The sequence below is a fragment of the Bactrocera latifrons genome, unplaced genomic scaffold (assembly GCF_001853355.1).
Source record: "Bactrocera latifrons isolate USDA-ARS-PBARC rearing strain unplaced genomic scaffold, ASM185335v1 scaffold_103, whole genome shotgun sequence".
In the NCBI taxonomy this organism is placed as follows: domain Eukaryota; kingdom Metazoa; phylum Arthropoda; class Insecta; order Diptera; family Tephritidae; genus Bactrocera; species Bactrocera latifrons.
This window is the reverse complement of record NW_017534442.1, coordinates 592042-608164: the sequence shown is the minus strand read 5'-3', so window position 1 is coordinate 608164 and position 16123 is coordinate 592042. Positions and strand designations below refer to the sequence as shown.

Here is a 16123-nt window from a genome sequence, read left to right as displayed (position 1 = left end):
GGTAACAAGTAGATACATACAACATTGTTATTGTTCATCAACTTTACGATTAAAGAAATGAGAAATAATATTGGATTCGGATTTGTGCTATTTATGTGTCCATGGCTGTAAACAATTTGTGTTAAATTAAAGTTAATTTCTTACTATATTTGTATCAAATATCTGGACATGCAATTCGACACACGTTATTCAAATGACAAAATTTAGAAAAGGGTGTTACATTTCTTTCATACGGACACAAGTAGTATCCCCACCAATACTAGCTGACGTGCTGTTCACAAGAAGAGAACTGTAGAGATTGTGAAAATCAATAATTGCACTGCGCCAGAGCACGGCACGACGAAATTTAAGTAAATGGAAATGGCGAGTGGCGGGCGAATGGCCAAGAACACGACATACGGCGCACTCAGCAACAGTGATGATGGTAACGGAGGCAGTGGGTGCAAGGCGACATGTAGCGTACTTTAAGCCCCGTTGCAGTGATACACTACACATGTGCCTGCCCCGCATTGCTGTCACTGTCCATGTGCTAATCACAATACTCAAAAAATAATTGCGTCTCATAACTTCACATTTAATGAATTTTTTAAAAATGCTTGCACATGTCTCTCAAATAACTTAAAATTTTTTAATTTATTTGTCGATACAATGAAATTAGTTACTTACATCTTGATCCTTGCCCTTATTTTTGAAATTCTGCAGGCGATTCACATTCGGTTCCAGCGATGTCATTTTTTTATATTATTTTATTATTTTTTCCTCTGTTAAATAGCTTCTCACTTTCCTTTCTTTCTTAGATTACAACGATATCTATCGCTGTTGTACGTCTTAGTGATTCAGCTTTTCTTTACTTTGTCTTATATCTCTCTGTAGAAATTTAGTAATGAAGTAATTTTTCTGAAATAAATTTTCAGTACCACATTAAGCAAAAGAAAATGTAGACAGCAATCGTCAGACGTTCAGCGAGTAGCGATAAACGAATTGCAGACATACGAGTTTTTGGCAAAAAATCACAAAGGTTTACACACAATATGCAGAAACACCAGCACGTTGAGATGAATTCGTGGGATTCGGAAATTCGGAAACACGAGTTGTAGCCGAAGTGATGATGACGAACCAATGATTTCAATGACGAAGGGCGAAGACAAAGGAAAACCACCGAGAAATAAGCAAGATACGAAAATTAGCACAAAATTGTGGAACTTTCTTACACTATAACCTCTTACTTTTTTAGTGATTTGCAATCGAAATACTTTGCTCGTTTATTTTCTGACCACTTTTATGTGATTTTTCAAATTTTTACTTTTTTCTAAAATAGTTAAAATATATAAAATGTCACGACCGTCCTCAAAGAGGTTTAAAAAATCTTTTCATAACTCGATGTAAAGGAACGAAAAATTAAAACACCAACGAGTAATCAACTAGCAACGAATAGCATATCCGGTGTGTTGCCTCTTTCATTACCTACTTTGTACTGTGATGCCATATTTACAAAATTATTCAACACACCCGTCATTAAACTTATTTAAATTTTTTTTATTCCGAAGTCGAAACTTTTTTCTACACACAGTAGAATAAATGTAAATTGTATAACTCAGATATAACTAGTGTACAAGAAACAGTAACATATAACAGTAAGGTAAGGGAGATTAAAAAAAATAGAGAAATGTCATGCACACATTTCGGCAGTGATAAGGAATAATATTTTTTTTTTTTTTAATAAGTCAATAAAGTTTTTAGGATAAAGTGTGCTGTATGAAATCATTAGTATAGTAGTTATTCAAATAATTGCACTAAGTGTTGCAAAAATTAAGAAGAGTTTCAAATTAGTACCCTTATATAATATAGATAATTGGCAACTCTCTAACATCTAGTTGACAGCACTTTTTGACATTTCGTTATAGTAATGGTGTTTTAGAGTTTATGTTCTGCGAAAAAATTGGAATTACCAATAGAATTAATTTTAAAATTAAAATGTGTAAGAATTCAAATGTAAAAATAAGTGTATAAGTAGTATATTTTTAGTGCATCAATATGTCTGAAGAACAGAATGTGCCAGATAAGCCTATAGACATCCCTTTGACTGTGCCTCAAATTAAAGTTAAGCAAGAAAAATTCGATCCGGAGGTGGAAGCGAAAATTAATGCAATCTCCATAGCTAATGTTATAATAAAGCGTGAATTTGAAAAAGAAAACAATAGTTTGAAGTCAAATAATGAAGAAGATAAATTCAGCAAAACCGATGCTGATGAGAATGAAGATGGTGATGAGAGTGGTGATGATGGTGACAGTAGCGTAGACGATAGTGATTCTGGTAATAACAACATAATTAATAGACACGATGCAAATGGAAAAGAAACTAGTGTGGATGAAGATAAAAAATCTATTACACCGGTAAAATCATCCAATGAAATACTCGCTGAGCTCTTCCAAGTGTTCAATGCAGCGCCTCCTGAGGAATTGTTGGATGATAAAAGTCTACTTAAGAAAAGTCATAAGCATAAAAAACACAAAAAAGAAAAGAAGAAAAAAATTAAGCGTGAAAAAGATGTTCTGACAGGAAAAGGGAGTTGTAGTGACAGTGCTGAGTCCAACCTTCCTGACCATGATAAAGAAAAAAAATATAAACACAAACATAAGAAGAAAAAGAAACAAAAACACAAAGATTCAAAGGATGAGGCACGGGATAAAATTAATGATAAAGGTAAGAAGGATAAAGAAAAGTCTAAAGAAAGGCAAAAAAGCAAAGAGAAGTTTATTGATGCAGCAAAAGACATTTCAAAGCCATCTTCACCGAAGAACTCTAAACCTAACCCAAAACATGTACATCAACAGGATAGTCGATTATATAAAAGACAATCCGATACACTTGGTATTGGTGCAACAAATGCCAAAAAAGTTCGTACAGAAAATGACCCCAGTCATTCGAGAGATAAAGGTGAAGAAATTGAAAAATACAGGGAGAGAGATCGGAATAAAGACACAAGTAGGGTACAAATGCTTGAGAAAGATAGAGAAAAGAATAAAATAAAAGACCGGAAACATAACAGTTTTTATAATGGTTTTGCGGAGTATGAGTCCAACTCTAAAACAGTTTATATCAAAAAAGAACCAAACGAATCAACTATCAAGCAAGACACACATGATGGCCACATTTCAGAAATATCTCTCTCTGACGAAGAGGAGGATTATCTTAAAGATCGTCATGTCAGCGATGACCCAAAGAATCGTCGATTTGGGCATGATTACTCAAATGAACGATCCTCAAATAATTTCTACGCGGGAATAAAACGAAGTCGGAGCCGAGATCGAGATAGAAATCGAAACCGTGATCGTGAACGAGAGCGCGATAGAAACTACCGTGGAGACGGACGAAGCCATAGCAAGCGGCGAAGCCGCAGCCGTGGTCGTTCGCGCTCCCGTTCACGTGATTTAGGTATCGACAAGAAGAGACTACTCGAAATAGCACGTAAAAACGCCATCAGCATGTTCAAACGCGGAAACTTGCCCGGCTGTGACAGTATGTCACAGGAAGTCAAGGACAAAGTGTTGTTAAAAATGCGATACGGTGGAAAGACTGTGCAGGATCTTACAGATTTTTGTAAGAAGATTTCAAACGGTGAAAATCTGTCAGATCTCAGCTCCGACGAAGATTCCGACGTTGATAAGAGTGGTAACACGAAAGCATTTCACCATCCCTTCCAGCTAAAAGAACGCGAACCGATAGTAATGCACATACGCAATGCCACTACTTTGCCATTGCGGCCCACTTCAAACGACGCTGTAAAAGCCATAACGATGCAATTCCCAGTTTCGTCTGGCCAACAGCATCGCATGACTGAAGCATGGGTTCCCGTGGTACAGAAAGATAATATACCACCATTGCCGAATTTGCCTGCAGTCACACAATCAACCACCATATTTAAAACAGGCGTCGTTAAGAACGTATTTGAAAAAGCCGTCCCTGAAGAACAACAAGAACCCGCCTTCAAATCAGTGCAACAACCATTTGTAAATAGTAATGAAGAAAGTAATTGTGTGGTGCCAAATACAGTTGATAAAAGCGCGACTCCAACAACAATCCCAAATATACCCACAAAAATACAAATACCAACGCAAGCGCCTCTTGTTAAACCCATCGCAGATGCACCAATCGGTGTAAAACCATTCTATTCAGTGCCGCCTCCAGCTGTGACTGCTGTGCTTTCTGCACCTATCACAATCTGTCCGCCAATACAGCCAACTGCGTTGCCGCCGGCTTCTTTACCACCTCCACCTATTCAACAGAAATTTGTTCCAGATGTGCCAGTTCCATCTAGTTCAGATATGCCTGTCGGTACTGCAAAAGTGTTTCCCGAACTCTCGGGACCACAACTAGACGTGTCCAGTATTATATCTAAACGCTTACAAGCAATGAGACGATTACAGGTAAAATTCGCATATATGTATGTATAAGTGATGTGTTTTAAAAAATTTGCAAACATTTGTTGTAAATATATAAACTAAAATATATAATTTGCCAGGAAAATCCTATGGACCCTGAAGCTATTAAAATGATGTACAACTCACAAAAGGACATGTCTTCATGGGCGTCATCAAAACATTTACCAGGCCAATTCAGTACCGGCGCCAATATACTTTCGATGCGCGAATTGAATTCGGGGCCACAAGCGTGGGCGCGACGTGATCAGTTAATAACATCGCGTCCAGTGAGTGGAGGTATGGGCATGCAGTTACTACAAAAAATGGGTTGGAAACCTGGTGAGGGACTGGGGCGTGATAAATCTGGGTCCTTGCAACCATTACTTCTTGACGTGAAGTTAGACAAACATGGACTAGTTGCACGCGACGATAATAACGGCTACAAACAAAAACCGTGTAAAAAACAACGAGCACAAAATAATATACAACAACCGCAACAAGAGTTATTAGAAAAACACCCAGTTTGTCTGCTAAACGAGTTGACATCCAAACGCAAGTGGACGCCACCATTGTATACGCTTGTTAACGAAGCCGGACCTTCGCATAGTAGAATGTTTTTATTCTCAGTATCAATAAATGGGCACACATATACACCGACTCAGGGTTCAAATACGAAAAAGGAAGCAAAATTGATTTCAGCACGCCATTGTCTACAACAAATGGGAATCTTACCAATGTAGTTTATCAACTTGCTCTAAGCATTGAATCATTGAAAATGTAATTTCTATTTCAGACTTTACTTAATATCAATTCCATTACTATAAATATAAAATTCTGTAAAAAGTGAACACAAATAACATTAAACTAGAAATTAATAAATTGAAAATATGTAAATAAATTTGTTTATATTATGAATTCTATAAATACCTTAAAGCCTTCCCCCAATACAGAGTTGCAAATTATGTTTAAACTTTTTTTATTTTGTAATCCAGAAAATCTTAATACATAATAGCGGATAAAAAATAAAATTTTCATCTCATGCATATAATTAAGAACTAAAAATAAATTATTTTAGAATAAAAATTTTTTCGCGTTCCGAAAAAAAAATTTTTTTTTTTGTAATTTCTAAACGTCATGGATTATTTCCGTTAATTTAAAATTTGATTTTAAATTTATAAAAAAAATTAAGTTTATATGCTCGAATAAAATTTGCAACCCCGCCTCAACATAACACGAAAGCAGCCGAGTTGACATTTCTTGGTTGGATTACGAGATGAATCGACTGTCCTCGGGGCAACCACAAGTACTGTTAACTAAAGCAATTCTTATTATCATTAAAGCCTTGTTTCTTGATTTAGGTTCAATTTTAGATTTCGGGTTTGATCCCTGTTACACAATTTCTTTCATTTTCTTCGAACTGGCAGTAAAAAAGGAAGGTTTCAAAATTAATTTTTTATTTATATTTGATAACTTATTAGCGTTATAATTGTCGGAAGTCAGTTTGGATTTTGTTCATATTCGAAAATAATCACGAATATCATTTGATTTTTTGGCTAAAGTGAAGTTCAAAAGTTCCTCCCAAGATATTTCCATCCTTTTGCAGCTACACAATGTGTTTGTAAACAAGAGGCCTCATTCTACAAAACGAAGGTGTGCAAGGGGGACGATTTGACCGCTTCAAATGTTTGTTTAGTTAATCGGCAGTTTTCCTTTGCTCTCATATGCTTTATTATTGTTTTTGTTGTTTTGTTTTTTGCGAAGAAATACAAAATAGAGACAGTACGCATACACATACACAAGTTAAACACATTGAAGGTCGACGACTGCATGTGCGCCTGTAAATATGCTTCGATAAATCCACAACAACTCGCTGTGAACGATGAGATGGCGAACCACCATGCTGAAAGCACGCCACATGGCCAACCAAGGTGGCGGGGGATGAGATTTTTGTTCACAGATTTCCTCCCACAGGATTTGTGCTGCGCCCGAGTATAGATACAAATGGACGAGAGTTGTAAAGATGCGAAAATTCGCTGGAGCAAATAGTAAAAATAACAGAAAGAACAGTGTGCTTTTGGAAGCGCGAGTGGCAGCAATGAAAATTTTGCAGACGTCTTGTGCAATATTCTATTTTGCGAAAAATGTGTGCTAAATAAATAAATGAAAAAAATGATAATTAATCTTTAGGTTTGTCGTTCGTAAAGGTATTAAATTATAGTGGAATTTAATTTGATAAATTTCATGCTTAGAGTGTTGGGGATAGCAATAGTACAAATGCCCCGACAGGTGAACATTTTGGTTGTGGCAAAATTGATGACGAAAATGCAAATGTGTGCTTAGTGCTTTTGCGGTCAACAAGCTGAAATAATAGGGTGTAACCACAGCGTCATTGCATCGTGAATAACGGCGAGGAATAGTGTGTATTTATGTTGCTGCTACGATGGAGACATGCAGAACCTGTGCGAGATGTGATTTTGAGGACGAAACCAAATGGTTCGACTTATTTCACACAACGCGTTGTACGAGAGAAATTGAAGAGATGCGTGTGGAGTTCAATAATTGGCATTTGCAGGTATACAAATATTATATATCGATCTAATGGAAGCACAAATTACCAGGTTTTTGAAGAACACGATATTCACCATATGCATTGACTGAAACTCTGGCAGAGGCCATAGCTCGATAGGGATCAGCATTAATTTTAGTCAATATGTCAAATCATGTTGCCGTAAAATAGTAGAAAAACACTCGCGGACACATAACATGTAATTGGAATATACATAAATGGTCGATAATTCTGATTTTTGTTTTAATTTAATATTGGGCTCCTCCTGTAGAGACTATTCGTTTTCTCTTCGGACGCATTTAATTCGCTGCTATGTGTGATGCGAAAAGTATTATATACATATATGTATATATTCTTATTTGTTTACAAACAAACAACAGATGTTACTTAACGTATTATTTTAAACGACATGAAAATTTTACATATCTCTGAACAGTATTTCCAATGTGCTAAAATAAGTGAATTATCGCACCAATAAAAAACTAAAACTTTTTCTACCGCTCACATAAATATAATGAAGACTTTTGAGAACTTATGATTTCAACCATAGATCCCCTTCTTTCTTGTTATCTTAGTGTGCATTAATATACTTAACTATACTTATTATTATCGCATTGTGGAAAAACTGAATACACACAAATATATAAAACCTTAGCATTAATTATATCATTATTTTTGTGACACTTTCCGAAGATTTCACCCAACGACGGATTGCCACAGAAAATCTGTTCCGATTGCTTTTCGAAATTTTGTAATGTGTTTACCTTTCGCATGCAATGCCAGCAAGCACAAGTGAAGCTAAATAATATATTCGATAAGATCGAAACACAAAGTATGGACGATGACCGCTTCGAGGATAATCTTGAAGAATTAAGTGCTCAGCTGTTGCGAATTGTAGAGGAAAATGAACGACAAATAACGAATTCAACTTATAACGAACAAAACTGCCAAATAGTTGATTGTACTGCCGCTGGTGTTGACACCACCGTTTCGCCCAATGCTACTCCTTCAGCTGCTGCCATAGTGATGTTGGATATGCTTGATGAAAATAGTGCTAACAATTACACCACCACCGCCACGGCAACGACTGGATCCAGTGGAGTGTGTGAGAGAGTCGAACAGTATACTGATGACATTTTAACAGTCCAAACAGAGGTTTCACCCAAAACAATCGAAGACTCTTTCTTGGCAAAAACAATTTCAATAACAAATGAAAATAATGCAACTGCTGCCACCATAACTGAAGCTAACATTTACACTGCCGGCGTTGAATGTCAAAGTGAAGCGGAAATGCAAATGACAAAGTTGACGACTGTAACTGTTAAAACAATGGCAGTCGATAAAGAAGTGGAAGAGGTAATAGTAAAAGAAGGAAATAAAAACGAAAATGAAATAGAATTAAAAATGGAACACGAAGAGGACGATATAAGCGAGCAAATACATTTACACGTAGATGATATAATTGAAGAAGATTTTACGCTCGATGATCAACTGGTGGAGGAGAAGGCAGATACAACATTAAGTGCAGACAGATCATTGGACCGTGTCCTTGCTCAAGATGGCTGCTATTTAAATGTAATGAGCGGAAATGTGTCACAACCTGAAGGTTATGCCGAAGAAAGTGTGCCTTTTGCGGAAGCTGTTGAAGATGAGAATGACCTTTATGAAGAAGATGAAGGAGTATTGGAAGCATTCGAACCCGTCACACTCCCAACGAATACCTACAATACAAATAACAATACTATTTTAGCATCACAATATGTTATTCACTCGTCTGCAACGAACAATGGCTACAGTCAAACAGTGGGCCAACCACCGGATGTTAGCATTGTTTATGAGTGTAAATACTGCCACAAAACCAAAGATACGCCAAGCACTCATTTCGAAACTCAACAGACATTACTCGAGCACATAACACACATGCACAATGCCGAGTACCCATTTACATGCCCGCAACGCGGTTGTACGGAGGGTTTTCGCGACGCCGCCTCACGCACGGTCCACATGAAAAGCGAGCATGTGGCCAAACATTATGAGTGTGATGTGTGCGGCAAAAAGTATGCCGATCGCTTTAACTTACGCCATCACTACGAGAAATTCCACAGCGAGACCGATTTTGGGTGTGACACTTGCGATAAACGTTTCTATTCGCGTAAAAGTCTTAATTACCATATGAAGTGGCACAATCCGGAATTGTTGTTGCACTGTAGTCACTGCGATCGTTTGTTTATTAATCAGCGACACTTGAAGTGTCACGAAGAAACGCACAACGGGGTGAGGAATAGTGAATTTTGTACGTTTTGTGGTAAAAGTAAGTAAACATATTTAATTAAATTATCCACAATTAATTAACAGGCATGTATAAGGAAATACTTTAGCTGTTAGAAATTAGAAAATTATTGTAAAACTGGTTAGATATATAAGTATGTACTGCATAACGGCGAAAAAAATTTAGAATTAAAAGTATGCTAGAAGCCTTTAAAGTAAGTAAAGAAATAATTTTGTGAACTTTGTTAGTCCTATATGCATATACCTTCTTTATAATTTGTAAGCTCTAATATTAGACTGAGTCTTTCCCGCTCGTTCCTTCGTGCCTCCAGAGGTGAGGCGTTTATAAGTATGGAGCCGCGTGTATAGGCATATGTATATAATGTAATGCTGTTGTTGTACATATACACTAAATGTTTTTATCACTATCACAAATAATCCCGTTATTATACTTATTACAAAAAATATTTGGGGCTTTTTGATTGTGAAAACGATGGAAAATCATAGATAACAGCGATAATAGCTATTTATTTATTAAGTCACATATTCAAAAGTTTAAATTTAAACTACATTGCTTTTTATTTTTATTATGCAAATGAATTAATTATTCTTTTAGGTATTCCCAATAATTGTATTGAATTAATTTAATTGATGCCCAGTCGGTGCATTCCTTTTGGTTGATTATTTTGGTAAAAATATATTTGTTTTTACGACGAACCGTTAAGGTTAAATTTAATAATTGTGAACGCATTTAGTTAATAATAATGTGAATTCTTAAATTTTTTATATTTCTATATTATCTTTCGCTCTATTATATTTAATAGTGGCTTCATTTCTATTCAAAAATGTGTTTATTGGGAGATCTTGCAATTTTTACGGTCCTTTTAATTGAAAATATGTTATGTTAGGAAGTTAAGATTTTTTACAATGAATATTAGTTTTTCCTATTATTGCTAAACAAAAATTTCAAGCTTCATCTTCATGTTCAATAATTTGTCTCTTTTAAAGATTGTAAAGATAAAATAATTTGGTCTAGTTTGACAATAGGGTTGTTAAGAAATAAAGATACTTTTCGGAGGATCGTATAATTACTGTTCATATATACATACATACATATGCATATGCACCACTTCTTATTAAAATAAAAATCTCTTCCTAGCGTTCATTCACTTGAAAACTTTGCGTTGGCATTTGTATCGACAACATGGCGGCGAAAAACCATACAAGTGCGGCCACTGCACTGAGGGTAAGCAAAGCTTTACCCGGCTTTCGCAACTCATTTAAGACAACATTTTGCATTCATACGTTCATTCATACATACATACTTTTCAAATTTATTTACCGTTCATCACATATGTGTGCGTGTATGTGTACGCAACCTTTTATCAACACAAAGGATACATTTTTGAATTATGTTGCAGTGAGAATAGTATAGAACTTCGTTTCAAATATAGACAACGGTAAAAGTACTCATTCTGTGTTATGTAAAAATCACATTTTATTCTACTTCTTTATATTTCTTTAATGTATTATTTAGAAATGTTTATGTACGTATGCATTTTGCATGTTGAAACTTTGCCCCGTGCACTTTGAAACATCGATTTTCGGCTTTATTTATATGTACTAGCATAACGGTAAAACAATTGTGAATTTATCGCTCATATGAAAAAAAAAACAAAAATATTAAATTTGTATCTGGATCCTGATAAAAAATTCTAAAACTCGATTAAATTGCTTGTTTCTGTCCTCTGGAGTCCCAATATTTAATAATGTTTTTGATTTAAACGTTTGACTATTTAGTTTTATTTATTATTATAATTTTTTTTTTTTCGAACATATAACATTGAAGATTATGCTAAACAATATTAAAATTTACATGATTCAAACCTCAAAACTTTCCAAACTTTTCATCTGAGATCTCTAGAAACAACTGGGATGTGTAGTTTTATAGCACTTTTGATATCGTTTTTAATTATCAGACAATTAGTGAAGTGATACAAGTTTTTGTACTCTGAAGAGGGTATATTGAGATTGTCGCGACTGTATAAAATATATGTACATATTATGTATGTATAACCCTTTCGATCCGAACCGGGACGTATGTGTCCCGGTGTATTTTCAATAAATAAGTGGTTAAAAAGGATTAAATTAGTCCCATTTTGTAGCTTATAGTAACTATTCGTGGTATTTTAAATAGTAAACACGTCTTCATTTACCAAAATAGAGCTAGAACTAGTCCTTCAGTTTTTGAAATACCGATCGGAAAATTTTCGAACTTCAGTTTTCGAAATATCGATCTGATAATTTCATTTCATTTGTCGGAGCTACTATAACATATAGCTACTATACAAAACCACTGCCACGCATACAAACGCCATTAACCGAAATGTCCCACTAAGCACTAAATTAAGATATAGAACTGTAATACGGCACAGGGGATGGCAGTAACAAGAGACACTTGTTGGCAAAATTTTTTGAAAAAGTGAACGTCCACGTCTCTTTACCATATATCAGGACAAGAATAATGAGTGACTTATAGAGTTTGGTTTGTGTTCAGTCTGGAGAAAGCAGAACATCGGCGTATCTTCTCTATTTAATTCTGAATTATTTTCTCCAAAAGTAGATTGAAGAAGTCGCACGAAAGGGAGTCGCCTTGTCTGAAACCCCGTTTGGTATCGGACGGCTCGGAGAGGTCCTTCCTGATCCCGAAGGAGCTTTTGGTATTTTAGGTGGTGTGTTTGTCAGACCTAAAATCACCTTGATAATGTCCAATTAGTTTGTTCAAGGTGGGCTGTAATCTTTCACACAATACTCTCGATAGAAGCTTATATGCGATGTTAAGGAGACTTATCCCACTGTAATTGGCGCAGATTGTGGGGTCTCCCTTTTTGTGGATTGGGCAGAGCACACTTAAATTTCATTTGTTGGGCATTTTTTCGTCCGACCATACATATTTTACTAAGAAGTTGATGCAAGCTTTTTATCAGTTCTTAGCTCGGCCGGCAATCCATCGTCCCCCCCCCCCCCCACTTTATTGCTCTTCAGACGGGTAATTGCTATTCTAACTTCTTCTTGGTCGGGGAATGGTACGTCTGTTCCATCGCCATCGGGGGAATCGCGTTCGACATATCCTGGTATTATGGTTTTACTGAATTTATCGACGGTTGGACCAAAGATACCTCCTGACGTTAAAGTTGCCACACACGATTTTGACATCGTGGCAGGGCCAGCTTTCATAGGTGCGCTCCAAGCGCTCTAGGTGATGTCAGGCTTTATTTTTAAAAAAGACATCAAAAACGTAAACTTCTACACATGACTCCATCCACGCCATATATCTACTAGTCTCGCAATTTTTTATTATCGTTACATAAACATTAAGTATAATGAAATTAATATTTCAATTTATCAATTTTACTTTCAGAAAGACCTGATATTTTTACATATTTGCTCATTATAAATTCTTTTTTCTGATACAATCTAAAAATTACAAGTGTTTCCAAGAAAATTATTATTTTTTAACTTTTTACATAACTCTATGACCAATTTGTCCTAATCCTTTCTAAATTTGTGAAACTGATCAGAGTGAAGAAACTCTGAGGCTAGAAATATAACCTAGATAACTCATCATGTAGCACGTACCTAGAATACACACTTAAACCAAAAATTTTCATCACTCCCAACACAAAAACAATCATCACCAACCATTCCCATATTGTTCATATCATAAGCAGCAATCATACAAACAATTATGTACTTAAATTTCAAGTCGGTGCAATAAAAAGTAACCTAAGTCTTATGCAATATCCACCCAGTTTTCGCCTCGTATCTGGAGAAGCGCATACATATGCTGGAGAATCATTTGGAGAACCTCACAACCATCGAACGCACCGAATGCATGCTCTGCCGTGAACGCTACGAAGATGAACGCGAGCTGAGCGAACACATACGTAGCAAACATGTTGAAAGGCCGAAGTCTTCCGTGCTGCTAATAGCGAACAATAAACGAGTGGTGCGCAGTAAGCGACAGAAGAATTATAGTGGAATCTTCCAGTGTGATATTTGCGCCCAGCGTTTCAATATGAAATCGGCATTGGAGCGACACGCGGCGGTGCATTCAAGTATTGGCAGGCCACACAAATGCCCAGTGGAGTCGTGTGCGAAGCGTTTCAAGCGTGCGCAGGATATGAATTGGCACATGAAGACGCATTCGAACGAGAAGCCGAACATTTGCGATGTATGCGGCAAAGGATTTGCCCTGAAATATGTGCTGAATCAGCACAAGCGGAGCCATGAAGGTGAGTAATGAGGGCTGTTTGGCTAATTTCAAATAGATAAGTCAAATTAGATCGGTTTTCCTCTAAATTATTTTGTGTTTAAATGACAAATTTTATTAACAAATTTATCCATCAGAATAGGAATCAGTGTACATTCGTATTATGCGAAAATGTCTTTGAGAACATCAGATCGTATACATGCATTCCGGTGGCCGACTGCAAATGAATAATTGTATTGAAAACAATAACAGACATTCAATAAATCATATTCTCCAATATACATACATATAAGAAATATGGCAATTTATGCGTTTTTTTACATGCTGCAACAACAACAAACTATATATATATAAATAATTAAATAAATAAGATTGAATGAGAATTGCACCGCGACCTAAGGTCTATTGTGCCATCTTAGCCCCAGCATTCTCATAAATTCCAATATACTGCTAGATGCTATTGATCCTTATTTGGAAACATGGATCCAAAGGCCTTTATCCTGTGCCCACAGACTGCTGTGCAGTTAATTAGCAAGTATTCTGGAGTTTTAGACTCCACATTGCAGAACCGGCAATTCCATGTTATATAAGCGCTTCTTGAGCTTACAATAGCCTTAGAATGTGACAAGTAGCCTGAGTTTGTCCCTTAGGAGATTGATTACATATTTAAACCTTTTAAGGTTGTAACCAATACCCACTTCTTCATCCTTACGGTATGACAACCACCCGCAATGAAAGGTTCGGGTCCTAATCTGTTGGTGGAGGCTGCGCAGCGTCCGAGCTTGTCAGCCAGTTCATTTCCGGCTATACCTTTGTGACCGACAACCCTGTCGCCATATACTCATCCTGCACCAGTAGCGATTTGACCGACCTATAACAAAGACCTCTACTTCGAATATGCTCAGAAAACTTCACATAGGTATGGAGAGTTTCGTGAGTGGTCCTGCGACTCCTGCGGAAGCTTTCATGGATATGCACTAACTACTTTGAGGCATTGGCAAGAGCTGAGGTTTCTCACCGTAAGTGGTCCTCTCGCTATATGACACAATAGCCTATTATGTTCTATGGCGTTTTTATGTTGAAGAAGGCTCTACCACTCTTGCAAAGAAACTCGAGACCATTTAACAGGCAGCGCTCATCATCATATGTACTGCACTAAGGTTCATTCCAACCATGGCATTTAACGCCATTTTGAACTTAGTAGGCTGTAGGCTCCTTCTCTGCGAATTTGTATTGGCCACTAAGCGTTTGCTTATCTATAAGTCCGAATACAGGAGTTCTTTTATTTTATGGCTTATCAAAGTACTACATATACGAGTCCACGTACGATCTTCGATCAGTCATCCAACCTAACCTAACCTATTCTCAAAGAAATGGAACAATCTCTGAAGAAATTGTTTGGATCGGACCACTACAGCATATAGGTGCTATATAATCGGACCGTTCCAAATCAATCTCTTGTGTGGAATCTTAAAGCTTCAGTGTGAACAAAGTTAAAGTTTCTTCATTATTATATGTACATGTTTATATTAAACTTATCACGAATGCTATCCTATATTATAATTTATTTCTATTTTTAGTTCTTGAGAAAAATTTCAAATGCGTGATCTGCGGACGTGCCTATCTCTTTGAGAAATCGCTGCGTGTGCATGAACGAGTACACACGGGTGATACCTACTACCGCTGCGATTTGTGTGGCGAAAACTTTGTTACGCACATGAAATTCAAAAGTGAGTTATTCATAAAAACGAGTATGCATCACTGTAGGAACTTAAAATATATTAATTTCAGCTCATATGATGAAAAAACATGATCCGGAGACAACAAATCTTGAGGATTACAATTTGGATGCCTTTGAGGAACAGCTATATGAACAGTAGATGGACAAGAATTATTTTATATGCACTAACTACTGTGAGCAAAAAATAGTAAGACTTTCTTCATAAGTTTAAAATTCATAATTTATTCCTGAAATTCTATGTCGTCCCCTACAAAGTAATGCATATTGGTCCCAGTACACTTATGCCAACGTTTTTTCGAATCCTTGAAACGGCTGTTAAAGTAAATTTGTCGTCTTCAATGCGCGTAGCGATTCACGTTTAAGGTCTTCCATTGACTCAAAACGATTTTGGAACCAATCGTGCTTTCATTATCTTTCAAAATGGTTTTCACTGATTCTTCCAATATTCCAACGATGCCAATAAGATCTTTGTCTGTTAAATGTCGATTCTCAAGCACTAATTCCTTTATTTCATTGATGTATAGTTCCACAGTTGATGTTGATGGTCAACTCGTTCTCGACCCTCATTGAATAATTTGTACCAATCAAAAACACTTGCTATTCTGAACTTTTCGGTACCCGAAACTTAATTCCTCACACAAAATTTAATGCAACTTCTTTGTTGAATAATTTCATTCATGATGTCTCTGACAGTCATATTAAACTAGAAAAAAAAAATTTCAACTAACAGGCTTTCGCGTGAAATTTAAATTAAAAAAGTCTTACAATTTTTTGCCCCCTGATTTTTTTTCAAAGCGTGGTTCATTTGTAATTTACAGTATTTTATTCAACTCATGAACATGTATGATTGATT

At 36.2% G+C, this 16123-nt stretch overlaps 3 protein-coding genes across 6 annotated transcripts in view; 2 read left to right on the top strand and 1 right to left on the bottom strand.

Moving 5' to 3' along the window:
* The window catches only part of LOC108968734 (importin subunit alpha-3), a 6064-nt gene extending 4725 nt beyond the window's left edge, over positions 1-1339 (bottom strand). Inside the window, exons 1-2 of one of the 2 annotated variants that reach the window (XM_018932938.1) lie at positions 1227-1339; positions 667-897 (exon numbers count right to left, since the gene is read on the bottom strand). In XM_018932938.1, coding sequence (XP_018788483.1) covers positions 667-732 — 66 coding nt within the window. In that variant the 5' untranslated portion in view covers positions 733-897; positions 1227-1339. The remainder of the gene's footprint in view (positions 1-666; positions 898-1226) is intronic. The other variant, XM_018932946.1, reaches the window with a different exon arrangement.
* A 571-nt stretch (positions 1340-1910) lies between these two features.
* Positions 1911-5307, top strand: LOC108968270 (protein SON). The gene is made up of 2 exons (XM_018932196.1): positions 1911-4428; positions 4524-5307. The coding sequence occupies exons 1-2, from the start codon at positions 2035-2037 to the stop codon at positions 5160-5162; spliced, it is 3033 nt and encodes a 1010-aa protein (XP_018787741.1). The 5' UTR covers positions 1911-2034; the 3' UTR covers positions 5163-5307.
* Positions 5308-5629: 322 nt separating this feature from the next.
* Positions 5630-15609, top strand: LOC108968296 (zinc finger protein 436). 3 transcript variants are annotated; one of them, XM_018932230.1, is made up of 6 exons: positions 5630-6994; positions 7682-9299; positions 10416-10502; positions 13069-13551; positions 15110-15259; positions 15321-15609. In XM_018932230.1, exons 1-6 carry the CDS (start codon positions 6863-6865, stop codon positions 15407-15409), a joined length of 2559 nt encoding a protein of 852 aa, XP_018787775.1. In that variant the 5' UTR covers positions 5630-6862; the 3' UTR covers positions 15410-15609. The 3 variants fall into 3 exon arrangements, with proteins under 3 accessions (XP_018787775.1, XP_018787784.1, XP_018787795.1); XM_018932239.1 differs by lacking the exon at positions 10416-10502; XM_018932250.1 differs by lacking the exons at positions 15110-15259; positions 15321-15609 and adding an exon at positions 13667-13749.
* Positions 15610-16123: the final 514 nt, after the last annotated feature.